The following is a 16,749-nucleotide window of genomic DNA, read 5'->3' as shown; positions in this document are numbered from 1 at the left end:
TGCCGCTCTGGTCACACTGGTTTTCTTGATGTTCCTTGGACACACCAGCCCTGTGGCTTTGCACTGGCTCTTCCCTCTGCCAAAAATGACCCCTTTCCAGATGCTCACATTTCTAACTTTCCACTCCTTCCAGACTGCTTAAATGCCAGCTTCAGTGAGGCCTGTTCTGATCATCCTGTTTACAACTGGTAATCCATTCTTCAGTTCAACCTCTGAAACTTCCAACCCTCTTACACTGCTCAATTTTGTTTTCAGTTACATTTACCATCTATCAACATTACATAATTGACTTACTGTATTCACTGTTGACCTCTCCTCTCACTGGAATGTAACCTCCCGGAAGGCAGGAATCTTTGTTTTGTTTACTGACGTTCCCCAACATGCTGAGGACAGTACCTGATGCACAGAGAGCCTTCCACAAGTCATTGTTGGGTAAATGAATAAAGGTGGCAGTAAGTTTGGGCTTGTGGTGTCCATAGTAGATCTGAAGTCCTGTCCCTCCCCATACACCTCTCTCCACACCCACCCTGTGCATTTCTTTATTGCAAAATTGCAGTTTTTATTTGGGGAAAAGACCTTTTTGTTTTGTTAACCTTTCCCTGGGAGTTTCTCCAAAGCAGATTAATGAGTTCAGTGTTTCCTTTGATGTTGCTAAAAAGATAGGCAGGTTGATGTTTACAGGGCCATTTGCACAATCAGGATGTTCTCATGCATGAACCACCATCAATTCAAGAACTGTACCTTCCATATTTTAGGTTCAAGCTTCAGAAAGGTCTTACAATTTCACAGCACGGCATGCTGTCTGGGAGCACAGTTTTGATCTTCACAGTGTAAGCAGCACATTTCCAGTACCTGTGACTATGGGGTTCCTCCTGCTGCCTCCTCCTCTCTTAGGAATATCCCAGGATGGAAGACAGCATTGCATTCCTGAGGACCTTCCTTCTCAAGAAATGCTCTTAGCAGAGAGGGCCCCTGTCTGATTCTTACCCTTTGGAACAGTTCAGTTCCCTTAGACCCAGTACACAGCCCTTCCTAGCATGTGGGCAGGGGGACATCCTGTATTCACAGGCATTTGTATTGAGCTACAGGTTGGAAAGCCAGTCCCCCTAGCAAGAGAATCTTCTGCCAGCTCTCCCCGATTACTCCATTAACACTTCTTGACATCACCCTATTCACTTCCTTTTCAGCTTGTACCAAAATTTCTAACTATCTGGCTTTTACGTGCATTATATAATTGTATATATACAATCATGCACTGCATAACATTTCAGTAAATGACAGACCATATATATATATGGAGATATATATATATAAGGATATATATATACATATATATACACACACATATATATATACATATATATGTATATATATATAAAATGGTGGTCCCATAGGATTATACTACTACATTTTGGCTCTACTTTTTCTATGTTCAGATAGAGGCACCTATTGATGTATTTTTCAGAGTACATCCCCGTTGTTAAGCAATGCATTACTGTATTATATATATAGCACATGTATTATATATATGGCACATTGCCATTACTTTTAATGGCAAAAACCGCAGTCACTTTTGCTCCAACCTAGTAATTGCAATAAACAATTGTTGTATACAGCAATACTATTGCATTGTTTTTCCTGTGGTGCCTACTATACCATGAACTCCAGGAGGGCAAGGGCTATATCTCCAGCATTGAGCACAGAGTCTGGAATAGATGCCTCTCTTCTTGCTTTTGAATGGATGGATAATTGTTTAAAATGGAAGAAGGCAAGAGAAGCATAACTTCCTATTATGGTGGATGCTGTTACCTAATAACATTGATTTCAGTGCCTTTATTTGTGCCATGGGTGCCTTGTGAGACTTTTATCCTGCAATAACAGTGGAAAAGAACTTTTGACTGAAAGTTTTTTGCATCTAGCCTTAAACTCTATGTCCCATATAAGCCTCCAAGTCACCGTTTCTTTATTAGTAAAGTGATGGGATAGGTCAGGATTTCTCTAAATTCCTTTCTTTAAAAGATATTTAGGATAAATTTTCACTGTCCATTATTATTAAATTTGCTCATCATTTTGTTAATAATTTCCTGCATTTCAATTCAGTTCCATTTAGATTCCTACTGTGCGCTGGCACATGGCTGAACTACACAGCTTCTGACACGTGAATTGAAGACATAGTTTAATACACACATTATACATGCGTATGTATATATATCACATATATATATAATCTACACATATTCATATAAGAGAGTCCCTGTTCTAATGGTGAGCTTATATTTATGCAATGTCAATTTTGATATTTATTCTTGAATTTAATCTAGAAAAGTTAGATAATGACCAGTCATAGTCTTAATTTTTATTCTTATTCATGCCAAAATTATTACTCTACTAGTAGAATAAATAGATAGGATCATGGTTATAGTTTTCAAGGGAGAAGAGAATATAGACATTATTTAATCCATGTCCACTGTGTTACGAAGAATGCAAAAAAGACACTGACTTGCCTAACATATCAGTTATTGTGACAGCTGTAACTAAAACACGGTAGCTAGTGACTCTGAATCCTTTGCTTTTGAGACTACAATTCAGTCTAACTCTACGAGACTCTTACTGATGGTACACAGAACAGACCTATGTATTAGCCTCATGGGGTTTACCGTCTGCCAGGGGAACTAGAAATAAGACAATTATTTATACCTATATAATAGGAAGGTTACAGTGTGCTGGAACTTAGCAGTAGTCAGGGAAATTGAACCTAGACTAGGAGTCAGGGAAGGCCTCCTGATGATTTGATAGAAATTGAAGTTTCAAAGGAAACAGTTCGGCAATGAAGGAAGAAGAACATTCTAGGCCCACTGAACAGCCTGTAGAAAGGGTCAGAATGAGTAAATAGTGTGTGAGACGAACTAAGTGAGGGCCAGAAGGAGCTTAGGGAGCAAGGGGAAGAAAGCTTGAGATAGAGAAGCTAGGTGAGGATCCGACTTGGGCTGCTTTGGAGACCTTGGGGAGGAGTAGATGCATTTGAATGGAAACCCATGGCAAGGTTTGAAGCAGCGGAGTGGCTACCTTGGAAGTCATATAAATCATGTGAGTATCACTTTATTCTCAAACCATAAAGGCAGAGTGCACACTAGTCTTCAGTTTGATCCTGACTCAATGATTAGCAGGAGGCATGGGAAACAGATTTGTCCTGCCATTCTGGGCCTCAGCCTCCACACCCTACTGTCTGACCTGTACACAGACTGGTGCTTTGGATTAGCTTTATGCTTGTGTTTGGGACATCCCATCTTCCTCCACCCTTGACCTGGCAGCTACCCTGTTTTGCCATTTTGCCTTGTTTGGAAGATCTCCATTCTCTCCTGGTGTCCTGGGATGCCACTTGCCCTGTCAGGCTCTTTCAGCTGCTGGGAGCCTGTGGATTTGAGTCCAAGTATATTGTGCTGGCCACAGAAATTCATTTCTTTTAACACCTAAGTTGCAATCACAGTTTCAAAGGAATCATATGCATTTGCTGCTTATATTGCTTGGCTTTATTAAGAATGCTTCAGTTTTGAAATCACAATGGAATTTCTAACAACATATAATTTATTTCACTCATTCCAGTTGACATGATTTAATTTGCCTTTGATTTTGTTGTGAATGATGCAAGTGAAAAAAAGATGCCTGAGTTATTACTGTGTGTTCAACTGCTTTTTATGTTTTCTTTAATTTGCAGTTTTCTCGTGTACTGAAGAATAGGGCCTGGCCTACTTTTAAACAGGCCAAATCTAAAATCTCCCCACTGCACAGCAGTGATTTCTGCCCTACCAACTGCCATGTCAACGTGATGGAAGTTTCTTATCCCAAAACATCAACCTCTTTGGGAAGTGCATTTGGTGTTCAGTTGGATAGTAGGAAGCATAATTCTCATGATAAAGAAAACAAATCTTCGGAGCAAGGTATGCTAGCTTTTGCAACTTTATCAAATCATGAAAAGCAATTTAGGCAATCATAGCTATTCATGCATCCCTGAAATTCAATAGATACCTGGTGTGCAAACAAGCATGAACTTTTATAAAGGAAGGATTTCTTGCTGTAATCATTTGGATAATTATGCCTAAGTGTATACTGAATGAAAATGGAGTTAGGCATTTTTGTTATTTTTCTTCTAAGAAGGATGATTGCTCTTGCTTTCCTTATGCATATGATAGGCACAGCTCATCTTGCTGTGAAAGCTGCTGATCTGAAATGGCCCTGAAACTTTGAGGACAATACCTGAGGAACAGCTGCAGCAATGCACAGTGCCATTCTGTACCATCACAGTAGACAAGGGATCAAACTATCCTCTAGTTTTTAATTACAGCTCCCCACGGGCTCTAATTTCTGAATTAAATTCAGCATCGGATCAGCATTTTATTTTATGGAATCTCAAATTTAATTTAACTGGATAAAGAAAATGGGGTATATAAACACAATGGAATACCACTCAGCCATAAAAAGAAGTAAATCCTGTCATTTGTGACAACATAAATGAACCTGGAAGATATTATGTTAAAGTGAAATAAGCCAGACACAGAAAGACAAATACTATATGATCTCATTTATATGAGGAATATAAAAAAGTTGATCTCATAGAAGTAGAGAGTAGAATGGTGAGTACCAGGGCCTGGGGTGGTTGGGTGGGGGATTGAAAAGATGAAGGTCAAAGGATATAAAATTTCAATCAGATAAGAGGAATAAGTTCAAGAGATCTATTGTATAACATGGTGAGTATAGTTAACATATTGTATTCTTGATAAATCCTAAGAGAGTGGATATAAAGTGCTCTCAGCACCAACATGATAACTATGTGAAGTAATACATATGTTAATTACCTAGATTTAGTTGTTGCATAATGCATATATACGTCAAAACATCAGGTTGTACATGTAATACATATAATTTTATCTGTCAATTAAAAAATAAATGAAATTAATTGGACTGGGTTGTTATCGCAAGTTAAAGGTGATACATATTACTAAGGAATGACTTTAATTCCTCAGGGAAACTGAGCCCTATGGTGTACATTCAGCATACCATCACAACCATGGCGGCCCCTTCAGGTCTGTCTCTGGGACAGCAGGATGGCCATGGTCTCAGGTATCTGCTAAAAGAAGAAGACTTAGAAACCCAAGACATCTATCAGAAACTGCTGGGCAAACTTCAGACTGCACTGAAAGAGGTGGAGATGTGTGTTTGTCAAATAGATGAGTAAGTGTTTTGTACTACACTTTTAAGTTTGCCAAATAAAATAGCCATAAAAATGTGGCTTAGAAAAATTCAATCATTCTCTCTTTAGTTACTGGAAATTTAGGAGATTTGTGCTGATTATGTAGATCCTCTTCATTCCAAAATCTTAAAAATATTTTTTAATGGAAAAAATACATATAGGTATATATTTTAAGTAAGCATTTAATACTAGGGAAGAGAATGACAAAATTCTGTCTTATACAAGGATACTAAATGAGTCTCAGTGTAAAAATATTACCTTGAAAGATATATTTGAAAGAATACCAGTTTTGTATGAGGATTTCCTTATATTCTTTGTAGTTCAGGGTGCAAATTTTGGTGAATATGCACTCAATAGATATTTATAAAAGACATAAAGTATAATAAATGCTTAACATACTTGTTAAATGAGTAAATGCAAAATTATGTATCTCTAGGACAAATCTTTTTTTCTGTTCTGATTGAATTCACGGCCTGCTAAGCAATAACCCAAATACCTGTGCCAGTATTTTTAACCAAGAGAAGGTGGAGGCAGTTAATGAGCACTTTTCCAAATAAATCAGTTCTAATTCTTATGTAAGAATATGATGGTTGGAGAATTGCCTGAGCTTGGTAGGATGGTTTGTCATATCATGGTATAGGACGATGCTTCACATCTAGTCCAGACAGCTCTGTATAGTCAGAACAGCATGGGGTTTGAGGTAGCTCAGTTTCTCATCTACAGAAGTGACTGAGTAATAATAATGAATTACAAGTTTGTGGTCATGAAAATTATACAAATTAATATAGAAAGTAATCAGCACACTGCCTAATATAATGCTTGCTCATCCATTCAAGGGATGGAAATTACTGAATATATCCCAAATTGGCAGATTCTGAAAATAATAGAAATACTGTTATCTTCTTTTTATTGTACTCTCTTCATGAAGTTGTTGATTTAAATGGCTACGGATGTGAACTCTTTTAACTTCACGCACACACCTATCATCCTGTACTTCATGGATAATGCAGTTTTGACACAAAATATTTAGCCTTTGTTGTAATTAGACATTATACGGATGAAGTCATAATTGACATGATCTCTCATTTTACACATTTTTGAAATTTAGAGATCAAAATCACATTAGATGCATCAGATTTTAAAAATTATCCCAATATTTAGTATTTACTTCGCTAATTTTCTGAAGTTTTATGAGTGATTTAGAATTAAGATTTTGTTTTTCTATTTCTAATATGCTAGTTTTGTATATTATACTGTGACTTTTCCCATTTACAGATGAATTAAACAGTTCAAGATTGCTAAGAGAAAAGGAGAGTATTTTTTTAAGCAATTGCATGACATTTTTGAATTGTGTTGGAATCCTTGTGACAGCAGTTTATATTTTAGGATATGATATTTTACTTCATTTAATAAATGAGATTTTATTGCATGATATATTTTAGAAACCAGTTATTGTCTCCCAGAGGTATTTATGAAGTATATAGAATTTTTATTAATAAGGCAATAAATAGTGGCATTGAATCATAGCTCCTAGGCCTCAAAGGGATTTTAAGAAAACATCTGGACCAATCCCATACTTCCAGTTCCAAGAGTTGTTATTGCCATTTTGGGATGAGTCTTGTCAATGGCAAGATTATTGATGTGCCTCAGCTGACACTGCTCAGGCACTAATCTTTAATGCATTGATGATCTAGCACTGCCTTACAATCCTCCAGACTTTGTTAATTTATTGACTTTTTTTTTTAAGGTTCAGGTAATGTAGAAATATTTTTAGGAAAAATATGTAAACCCAAGGAGCTCCTTTTACTTGGTTTAAAATATTTATATTTAAGACACTAGTTTCAGACTATTTTTTATTAACTAAAACTACTTAAAATGATTGTTTTTCACTGAAGATTTCCCCACCCTGTTATTCTAAAAACCTCTACCCAACTGAGTGTGTTTATTAGAAAAGTGGCACACAGTGAGCAAATGATTGGAGAAACCACCTTGGTCGTCTTTGGGTACACCACATAATTTAATTCTAAGTATAAATAGGTTCCACACAACTTAATGTGCAATATAATCCCTGTAAAACAGTACAATTATTTTAAGTGCCTGGATTCCCCCTTGCCTTTAATATTCAGAGATGCTGCCATGCAGTCGAGGTTAACACATTATTTAAAAATCTAGTATCTGAACAATTTTCTCACCCTATAGTAATTGTTCCTGGTCAGAGATGTCTTTGCAAGTGAAGAAGCAGATCTCGGATGTGTTGCCAAGTTTTAAGAGAAACTGCCTGATAACACCTCAGTGTTAGCTTTTCTAGAAGTTATTCATCCCTGTGAAAGGTCCTGGGGTTGAGCTTGTCTTATCATAAAGTCTGGTTGTTCTGTCACCTGGGAATACCTCTCTTAGAAATGAAATTTCCTTTAACACATAGGCATTTCACTAAATCCTCCTACTTAGCTTCAGAGCCAAAGATGGAATTAGAGATGAATTTGCTGTCTAGTAACATGAGGTAAGATGATGTAATGAATTTAATCAAGGATTTGTGATTCCAATTTCACTTTGGAAAGTTAAAGACTTTTGCCCTGCAATGGGCTATTTACTGGGTAATGACACTTAGGTACAAGAAATAAGTAAAAGGAAAAATAATTAATGTCCAAAACCTTTGACAGGGTTTTTAAATAGAGGATTTGTGTATTCTCACAGGGAGGAAAGGGGACTGGTAAACATAGGGAATTTGAGAACAGACTTCATTTTGCAGGTGCCAGACGCCTCAGGATTGAGTGGTGAACAAACCACACTTTAAGACAGTTAGTAACCCGGGGGTTACAGATAGGAATGGTGGTGGTGGTGGTGGTAGAGTAATCACTGAGGTTTCCCCAAGCATTTTGTTACTAAATGTACAAGAGGGGCACACCATAAAAACCAACTTTTTTATAGATGCTTATTTGCCAGGGAAGATTACATTATTATATACATTGGCTTATTTCATTCTCACAGTACTTCTGTGAGTTGAGTTATGAAACACTGGGATGCACCCTACTCCCTCCAGAGTGTGCAAGTTAGATGCAGGGAGAGGAAATCCTGCTTAATTTGCACAGGATATGTATGTAACAATATGTCTTGCCTACCCCACCTCTAAAATGGGGAAAATAATAATACCTACTTCATAAGGTGGTTTTAGAGATTAAATGAATTCATACCTGTTAAGGACTTAGCATCGTGACTGTCATGAAAGCTGAACAGATGTTAGCAATGATGATGATGTTTAAAAACACACAGGTCATTGCAACATACTGTATACAAAAATCTTTCTTATCAATGGCACAAGGAGAAGATTCACCTGGAATTGCATGCTGCTGAAGGTTTTAATTAATGGACCTCTAGTAGGTAACTTAATATTTTATACCAATGAAAGTGAAGGGATTTCTGCAAGCACAAATATTATGGTTTGATGCCTTGTTGCTTTTCAGAATCTAGAAATTTTATGCAAAACATGGTGTTAAAAATACAGTTTTTCTATCATTTGTTTGTAAGCCTAACACTTGTTCCCACAGGGTCAATGCAAGCATGATTGCAGCTGTTTTAAATAAAAAGCAAATATCTGAATACAATTCATATAACTTTGAAAAAAATTATGCTTAGCCCCATGACTTCTAATTTAAAAGATACATAAGCACAGAGGCCTCTTGGCAAAATGAGAACTCCTGCCTTTTTTCCCTCTTTGGTATTCAGAGTTCATCTGTCTGTGCAGCATGGAGCTTGGATAATTGGAGTTAGTCTAATGTTTTAATCTTTTGGGTGGAGAGGGTGAATAAATAGACAATCTGTCTTACAGGACATAAAAGTATCTTTCCAAAGAGAAAAACTGTGTTTAAAATCATCCATAGCTTTTGGTTATTAAAAATGTTCACAGGGCCTCAAGCAATGTAACATAGCCCCTTCAATTTTTCACTGGTGTCTAAAAACTATAAAATGTCAAAATATTGTTCAAATCTCACCTCGCTGTGAGACCTGACCTGACTGCACCACTGTTTGAAATGGCAGCTTCACGCTTCCTTCCCTGCTTTCTTTTTCTCCTTACCATTTGCTGCCGTTTGATATACTAGAAAGTTTACTTGTTTTTACTTGTCTTCTCTCAGTAGAATTTGAGCTCCAAGAAGGCAGGGGCTTTTGTATTTTATTTTTGTTGTTGTTGTTGTTTGGTTGGTTGGTTTTTGAGACAGTCTCACTCTGTTGCCCAGGCTGGAGTGCAGTGGTGTGATCTATGCTCACTGCAACCTCCATCTCCAGGGTTCAAGCGATTATCCTGCCTCAGTCTCCTGAGTAGCTGGGACTACAGGCTTCCACCACCACACCCAGCTAATTTTTGTATTTTTAGTAGAGACGGGATTTCACCATGTTGGCCAGGCTGGTCTCGAACTCCTGACCTCACGTGATCCACCCGCCTCGGCCTCCCAAAGTGCTGGGATTACAGGCATGAGCCACTGCGCCCGGCCCTTTTGTGTGTTTTATAAACTACTATATCCACAGCACCAAGAACAGTGCATGGTATAATAAATGTGTTAAGTGAAATCACTTAACAGGTATTTTATTCAATGCACAGCATTGGATTTGACATTATGGAATATGCGTAAGAGGTATAAGATATCGTCACCGTCTTGAAATAACAAACATTACATTGCTATGGAAAAATGAGAATCAAGATATGTGCTACTGATTGGAACTGCAAATCACAAGTATTTAGTAAATGCGAAGATGGCTGTTGGCTTGAGAAGCCCTGTATGGGTCCTTTGTTTAGACATGGTTTAATTCATTTTGCAAGTTTTTTAGCATGCTGTTTGATAATAAAGTTCAATTCCATTTTTGCCTAATTTTGAGTTAGTTGTAACAGAAACATGCCACAGCCAAATGTTCAAGCCTAGAATGTTGCAGTCAGCAGCTACTCAAAGTCCTCAGCAGGTTTCACACAGTTCAGTCTGACTGCGGCATTTTAGCCTGGAGCCAAGTGGAGGAGCTCTTTCTGTGGGCAGATTTGGGACATTTCATCCTGGCTGGCTTGCAGATGAGATTGTAATTACCCCATCCTCACATTGTATGTAACTCTGTTTAGTGTTTTGTAATCCCCAAGGCCAGGACTCCTGTTTGTACGAGCAGGGAGACGGATAGACAATCCAATATTCTCCCTGCCAAATAGGGAATGCCTGGGCAAAACCCAAGGCATAGATAGAGGGTAGGTGGGTTTTTAATACTGAATATGAGCCAGTGAGGACATTAAGGCCCATTTATAGTTTGGGTTTAATATTTGGCTAGCACTTTAAAGATTACTGAGTATTTTCTTTTTTTCTTTTCTTTTCTTTCTTTTTTTTTTTTTTTTTGAGTTGGAGTTTCGCTCTTGTTGCCCAGGCTGGAGTACAATGGCACGATCTGGGCTCACCACAACCTCCGCCTCCTGGGTTCAAGCAATTCTCCTGCCTTAGCCTCCCGAGTAGTTGGGATTACAAGCATGCGCCACCACGCCCGGCTAATTTTGTATTTTTTAGTAGAGACGGGGTTTCTCCATGTTGGTCAGGCTGGTCTCAAACTTCTGACCACAGGTGATCCGCCTGCCTCGGCCTCCCAAAGTGCTGGGATTACAAGCGTGAGCCACAGCACCCGGCCGATTACCGAGTATTTTCATAAGGTGGTGATGGTTGTGCTGATGGCCAGGGGCTAGAGGTGACACCCATTATGCACCAGGAATATTCATTCTCACAGCAGTCATGGAAGCCAGTTATTCTCATTATCTCCATTTCACAAGTGTCAAACAAAACTATCACAGCTTTGTTTTAGCTGTAGTCATACATGGCACAACCTGTATTTCAATGAAGCTTTCTGGTCTAAATTGTATGTTGTTTGTATGACTTATTTTGTGAAGAACAAGTGAACTTTGAATGACATGCTTTTTATGCAATAGAATATTTACTTGATATGAAACATTGAAGCACTCTAGAAATATTTGTAAGCCTATTGTATTCAGCAAATAAGGTAGTTATATATAGCAGACAGTTTGAAAATGTGCATTTTTTTTTAATGTTACATTGCAGCCTTCTGTCTTCAATAACATATTCTCCTAAATTAGAACGTAAGACATCAGAGGGCATAATACCAACAGACAGTGACAATGAGAAGGGAGAAAGAAACAGCAAACGGGTATGTTTTAATGTAGCAGGAGATGAACAGGAAGATTCTGGTCATGACACCATCAGCAACAGAGACTCTTACAGGTAATTCACTAATTCCTCAAACTCATTTTCTTAACAAAGTCAAATATGATGCTGGATTTTCCACAAAGATCTTGAAAAAAGTTTTTGATTGTTTTTCTTTTAATTGGTCTTTCACAATAATCACCTGTTACTACCGACCTCAGACAAAGCATAGTGGGACAATGTAATATTTCAAATCCTTCCCTTTTCTAATATGAGTAGCTTGGAAAAAGCATTTTTTCGCTGGTTGTGTGAGCCTAATTTGGGAGAGTTGTTCTGTATATGGATTGTGTAACACAGATAGCAGGTAAGAAAATTGTGCCTATACAGGATTAACATTGTTTTCAACTATCTGTTTCTGTCACTGGTTTATTGGGTAGTGAATAGGAGTTCTTTTGGCCCTTTTTTCTCTCTTTTATTTTCATTGTCTATGTTCCAACCTAACTGGACTAATGTTCCTTGCCTACCTTGGAGACAAGGCTTGTGGTTTTTACTCTCTTGGATACCTTCTGTATTAGTTTTGTAGGGCTGCTGTAACAGATTACTACAAACTGGGCAGCTTAAAAAACAGAAATTTATTATCACACAGTTCTGGAGGCCAAAAATCTGAAACCAAGGTGTGGGCTGTGTTGGTTCCTTCTGAAGGCTGTGGAGGAAGGATCCGTGCCAGGCGTGGCTCCTTGACGTGTAAACGGCCATCTTCTCCCTGTGTCTCTGCACGTCATCTTCCCTCCATATGTGTCTTGTGTCCAAAGTTTCCCTTCTTATGAGGACATTTTATAGGGTGGCTTAAGGTCACACCCTAATGACCTCATTTTAACTTGATTACCTTTGTAAAGACCCTATTTCCAAATAAGGTCACATTCTGAGGTACTAGGGATCACTTTTCAAACATATGAATTTTGTTGGGAGGCCTAGTTCAACCCGAAATACTTTGCCTCCAAACTCTGTTATTGTCTTCCTACTAGACTTCCAAATGATGTCTCCTCACATGAACTTCCTTAATTCGAACTACTTTTTGTTCCTTGAATCCATGTATCACCTGATACCTCACTGAGGACTGTCATAACCAGCCACATAAGCTGTGTATACAACTTCAACATATTTTTCATTTATATTAATTAAAAGCAGAAACTGTCTTCTTCACTCATTTATTATGTAGCATTTTGCAATGAAAAGATATTGATTAAATAGTAATCAAAGTTCTCATCAGAGTATAACTAGCTACAAACTAGGAGCTAACATTAAAAATATACTTTTATCAAACACATGGGGGAAAGAGGAAGATTTTACATAATTCTCAGGTGGCAGGTTCTGATAGGAATTCCATTTTACATATCAGGAAGCTGAAGCCCAGAGGGCTGATACCATTTACCTATGAGACCAGGTGGTCTGGCTTCCCAGTTTGTCTCTTAACCACTCTACTATTCCAATTTCTATGTTTCCAAAAAGGATCTTAATGAACACATAAGAGTTATTCTAGAGATTTAATAATAGATCAGACAGATTAACCACTTTTATCACTTCATTTACTTTTCACTTCTAAGCATCCCAACCTGCCCTTTAATAGGAATCTGTAGAGTTTTTCCCAGTGGGAAATTACATGTCTAAAAATACTTTCTTACCTCAAGTTCTAGTTATCAGATAATTAAAATTACCCTGACAGTTTCCCTCTAGGCTAAGATAGAAATTTTAAATGTAAATTTAAAGTTAAGGACGTCCTTTTTACTTATTCTGAGAGGAAAGAAAATATTTTATCTCCTGCACTATTTCTGAAATTTGTCCCTGTTCACACAGAAACATATTGAACCTTTCTTTCCTTGGGCATTCATCATTATCAAGCACTTCCCTGTGCTAAAAGCTCTGAGGTGGAGACAGACAAGGTTCCTATCCTCCCTAAGGAAGCTCAGAGTGTAACCAATAAGTTATGATTTAAGCTACCAGAAAGGGACAGAAATCACAGAACAGTATTTTGTCTCTATTAGCAAGTTATCTAATTACTGGCATGTATCATGAAACAGATTATAAAGAATTTTAAGTTTGGTGTGACTCCTAGTTTTATAGCTAACTGCCCTTAAAAAATCATTTAGGATTAGATTATATGATACAAGAAAATTTGAAATATAATTGAATCAAAAATATGCCATCTTTGGCCGGGCGCGGTGGCTCACGCCTGTAATCCCAGCACTTTGGGAGGCCGAGGTGGGCGGATCACAAGGTCAGGAGATGGAGACCATCCTGGCTAACATGGTGAAACCCTGTCTCTACTAAAAATACAAAAAATTAGCCTGGTGTGGTGGCGGGTGCCTGTAGTCCCAGCTACTCGGGAGGCTGAGGCAGGAGAATGGTGTGAACCCTGCAGGCGGAGCTTGCAGTGAGCCGAGATCGCGCCACTGCACTCCAGTCTGGGAGACAGAGTGAAACTCCGTCTCCAAAAAAAAAAAAAAAAAAAAGACAGAAAATATGCCATGTTTAAAAAGTAAGATAGACTGAGTTGAACAAGTTTATCTTTCTCATAGTTTTCTCTAAAACATACTAATAAATATAACTGATATAAGTTTATGTCATAAGAAATTGCAGGGACACCTGGGCAGATGCACTCTTACAGTAACATGAAACTTGTTGTTTTCAGTGACTGCAACAGCAATAGGAATTCCATCGCCTCCTTCACCAGCATCTGCAGCAGCCAGTGCAGCTCGTATTTCCACAGTGATGAAATGGACTCAGGTGTGTTCGTTGGTGAAGGCCTGTGGTCTTTTTGATGTTAGTCCTATAGGAGATAACTTTAAGGTTTTAATTTCTTAGATCCACATGAATTTTTATTTTTACCTTTTATCAGTCACTTTCTGTGGCCACACATACTGCATTTCAGTTTTATGAGCTTGATAGTCTATTTCCCAATCCCATTTTAAAGGGAGTGAGTTAAAAAGCAAAGAAATAAGCAAACTAATTGTAATCTTCAGATATGCTCTATTATCTCTGTATGGTTCTATGAAGGATTATAGGTACACAGGACATATACTGAAAGTATTAGGCATGGTTGATGGGGATGGGCAGGTGTGGAGTTTGAAGCATTTAAGACAGCAGGTTCACCTAAGCTAGCTTTATATGTGGATGTTGAGGATTGAGGGTAATGAGAGAAACAGATTGATATAATTATCTTATAAATATGTTATCTTGTGTGTGTTAAGAACAAAGACCTTTCATTCCAATTAGGGAAAATCTTAATTTTTGATTATGCAGTTTATGTCAACTCTTCAACCACTGGAGGAACATCATTTGAAAGAATCTTTAACAAGTGTCCTTTCTGGGAGGCACTCTGCCTTCAGAAGAAATAGTAACATCCCAGGAGCTATTAAATCTTTTGGAACTCTTTCTCTGAACATGAGAACTGTGCATGGAATAACAGCTTGTGTTTAATTTTTACATTTTATTTAATATTAAAATATTTTGGTACGTTAAACATAAGATGAGTGATTTTTGTTTTTGGTTTTGTTTTTGTTTTGACATCTAGGTGATGAACTTCCCCTAAGTGTTCGCATATCTCATGATAAACAGGACAAGATACATAGTTGCCTTGAGCATCTTTTCAGCCAGGTACAATCGGGCATTTGTGGGGCTTTTGTTCCACAACTAAACTGTGAGGAGTCCCTTTTTCAGATGCAGTAAAAGGAGCTCAGAGTTAGAACAGAAAGGCCTCAATCTGTCCTTCCACCTCCTTTACCTCAATTTCTGACATTTAAACTAGGAATAAACATTCCTTCAGCCAACTAACCTAAAGGATTTTTGTGAATATCAAGTATTTTACAGTCCTGGGAAAATTACTGTTATACACATAGGAGTTACCCTTTTTAGTATTTTTTTTTTGTTTTTGGTTTTCAGAAAGCTTTATGATATTTCTTGCTCAACATTATTTCTAATTTTAAAAAGCACAAGATATTGCCTTGGATGCTAATTTTGTTGTTTTACATTAACAAAATTTATAGCCATAACCAAAATTTGTAGTAGAAGATTTTACCACTTTGAAAAGGATTCCAATAACTTATATAGTAAATTTATATTTTGTATTAATATATGGTAAGATAGTAAGAAATGTCATTGCAAATGTTATCAGGTGCATTTATTTCAATATTTTATGTAAAGATCGATTTCACAAGCATCATGGGGTTTCAAAAATAATTGTTGCTTTACGAAAAAATATTTTATAAGATTTACTTTTAGAAATATGTATCATGTACTATGAGAAATATGTAACTCAGAAATCTCTACTATTGATAGGTGGATTCAATTACCAATCTCCTAAAAGGGCAGGCTGTTGTGAGGGCCTTTGACCAAACCAAGTATCTCACTCCGGGCCGAGGATTGCAAGGTAAGCCTTGAAAAATTAACTAGTAGAAGCAATTGAGAAAAACAAGGTGGTAGACAATATAGTCATGAAGCAAGCAGATTGCATACGAGGAACAATTCCAGTTACTCATGTTTCATAATTCACCAAACACTACTTCTATTCTGATAATTTTTGAATATGTAAAAAAGTCAGCATAGGAATTTTTACATGTCTGTTTCTTTGAAAGTTTAAAATGTTTAATGCCTATAGGGGCCAGGCTGAGCAAAAATGAGTTAATTGAAGATACATAAACATGAAGTTGATTTTGCTGAAACCAAGCATAGTGTCTTCTTGGCTGTTTCCCAGTGGTGAGGAAAGGGTGTGGGGAATGAGAGTTGATGAATGGAAAGGATGGAGCTGCCACTCTGACAAGTAACTAGTTTGGGATAATGAAAGTAGAGTTTTCATCTAAATTTGCTTCATTTAAACATTTATAAGAAAATAACATTAAGGTTTGACTTTTTAGATTTAACGGATTTTCTGATGGTGTGGCAAAAGAAATGACCACCATGTCAATAGTCTAGGACAACAGTGACAGAAGAAGGTTTTGAAGCCTAAAGGCTTCATTGTTTAGGAATTAGTTGAGATTTAAGAGAGATTTTCTGTGTTTATTTAGAATTTCAACAGGAAATGGAACCAAAGCTGAGTTGTCCAAAAAGGCTACGGCTTCATATCAAGCAAGATCCTTGGAATCTTCCCAGCAGCGTCCGGACTCTTGCTCAGAACATCAGGAAATTTGTTGAAGGTCAGCATAAAAAGCAAAGAACATTGCATGATATTAGCAATAATCAATTTAAAACCCACTAAAACCAAAAGTTTGGTAATGCCTGATTATTTTTTGCAGTGTTTCCTTTTGTGAAGAAAATAAAAGTACTGAAAAT

General features: G+C 37.3%; 1 protein-coding gene across 2 annotated transcripts in view; it reads left to right on the top strand.

The window, feature by feature from the left end:
- The window catches only part of PREX2 (phosphatidylinositol-3,4,5-trisphosphate dependent Rac exchange factor 2), a 285,220-nt gene that overhangs the window by 152,412 nt on the left and 116,059 nt on the right, over positions 1-16,749 (top strand). Inside the window, exons 24-30 of one of the 2 annotated variants that reach the window (XM_019032811.4) lie at positions 3,716-3,938; positions 5,022-5,229; positions 11,323-11,502; positions 14,114-14,208; positions 14,996-15,078; positions 15,760-15,850; positions 16,485-16,613. In XM_019032811.4, coding sequence (XP_018888356.4) covers positions 3,716-3,938; positions 5,022-5,229; positions 11,323-11,502; positions 14,114-14,208; positions 14,996-15,078; positions 15,760-15,850; positions 16,485-16,613 — 1,009 coding nt within the window. Of the gene's footprint in view, positions 1-755; positions 1,338-3,715; positions 3,939-5,021; positions 5,230-11,322; positions 11,503-14,113; positions 14,209-14,995; positions 15,079-15,759; positions 15,851-16,484; positions 16,614-16,749 lie in introns of those variants that run through there. The other variant, XM_019032810.4, reaches the window with a different exon arrangement.

Source organism: Gorilla gorilla, chromosome 7 (assembly GCF_029281585.2).
Source record: "Gorilla gorilla gorilla isolate KB3781 chromosome 7, NHGRI_mGorGor1-v2.1_pri, whole genome shotgun sequence".
Lineage (NCBI taxonomy): Eukaryota > Metazoa > Chordata > Mammalia > Primates > Hominidae > Gorilla > Gorilla gorilla.
Note: the sequence above shows the minus strand (reverse complement) of the source record. Positions and strands in the feature narration are given on the sequence as shown.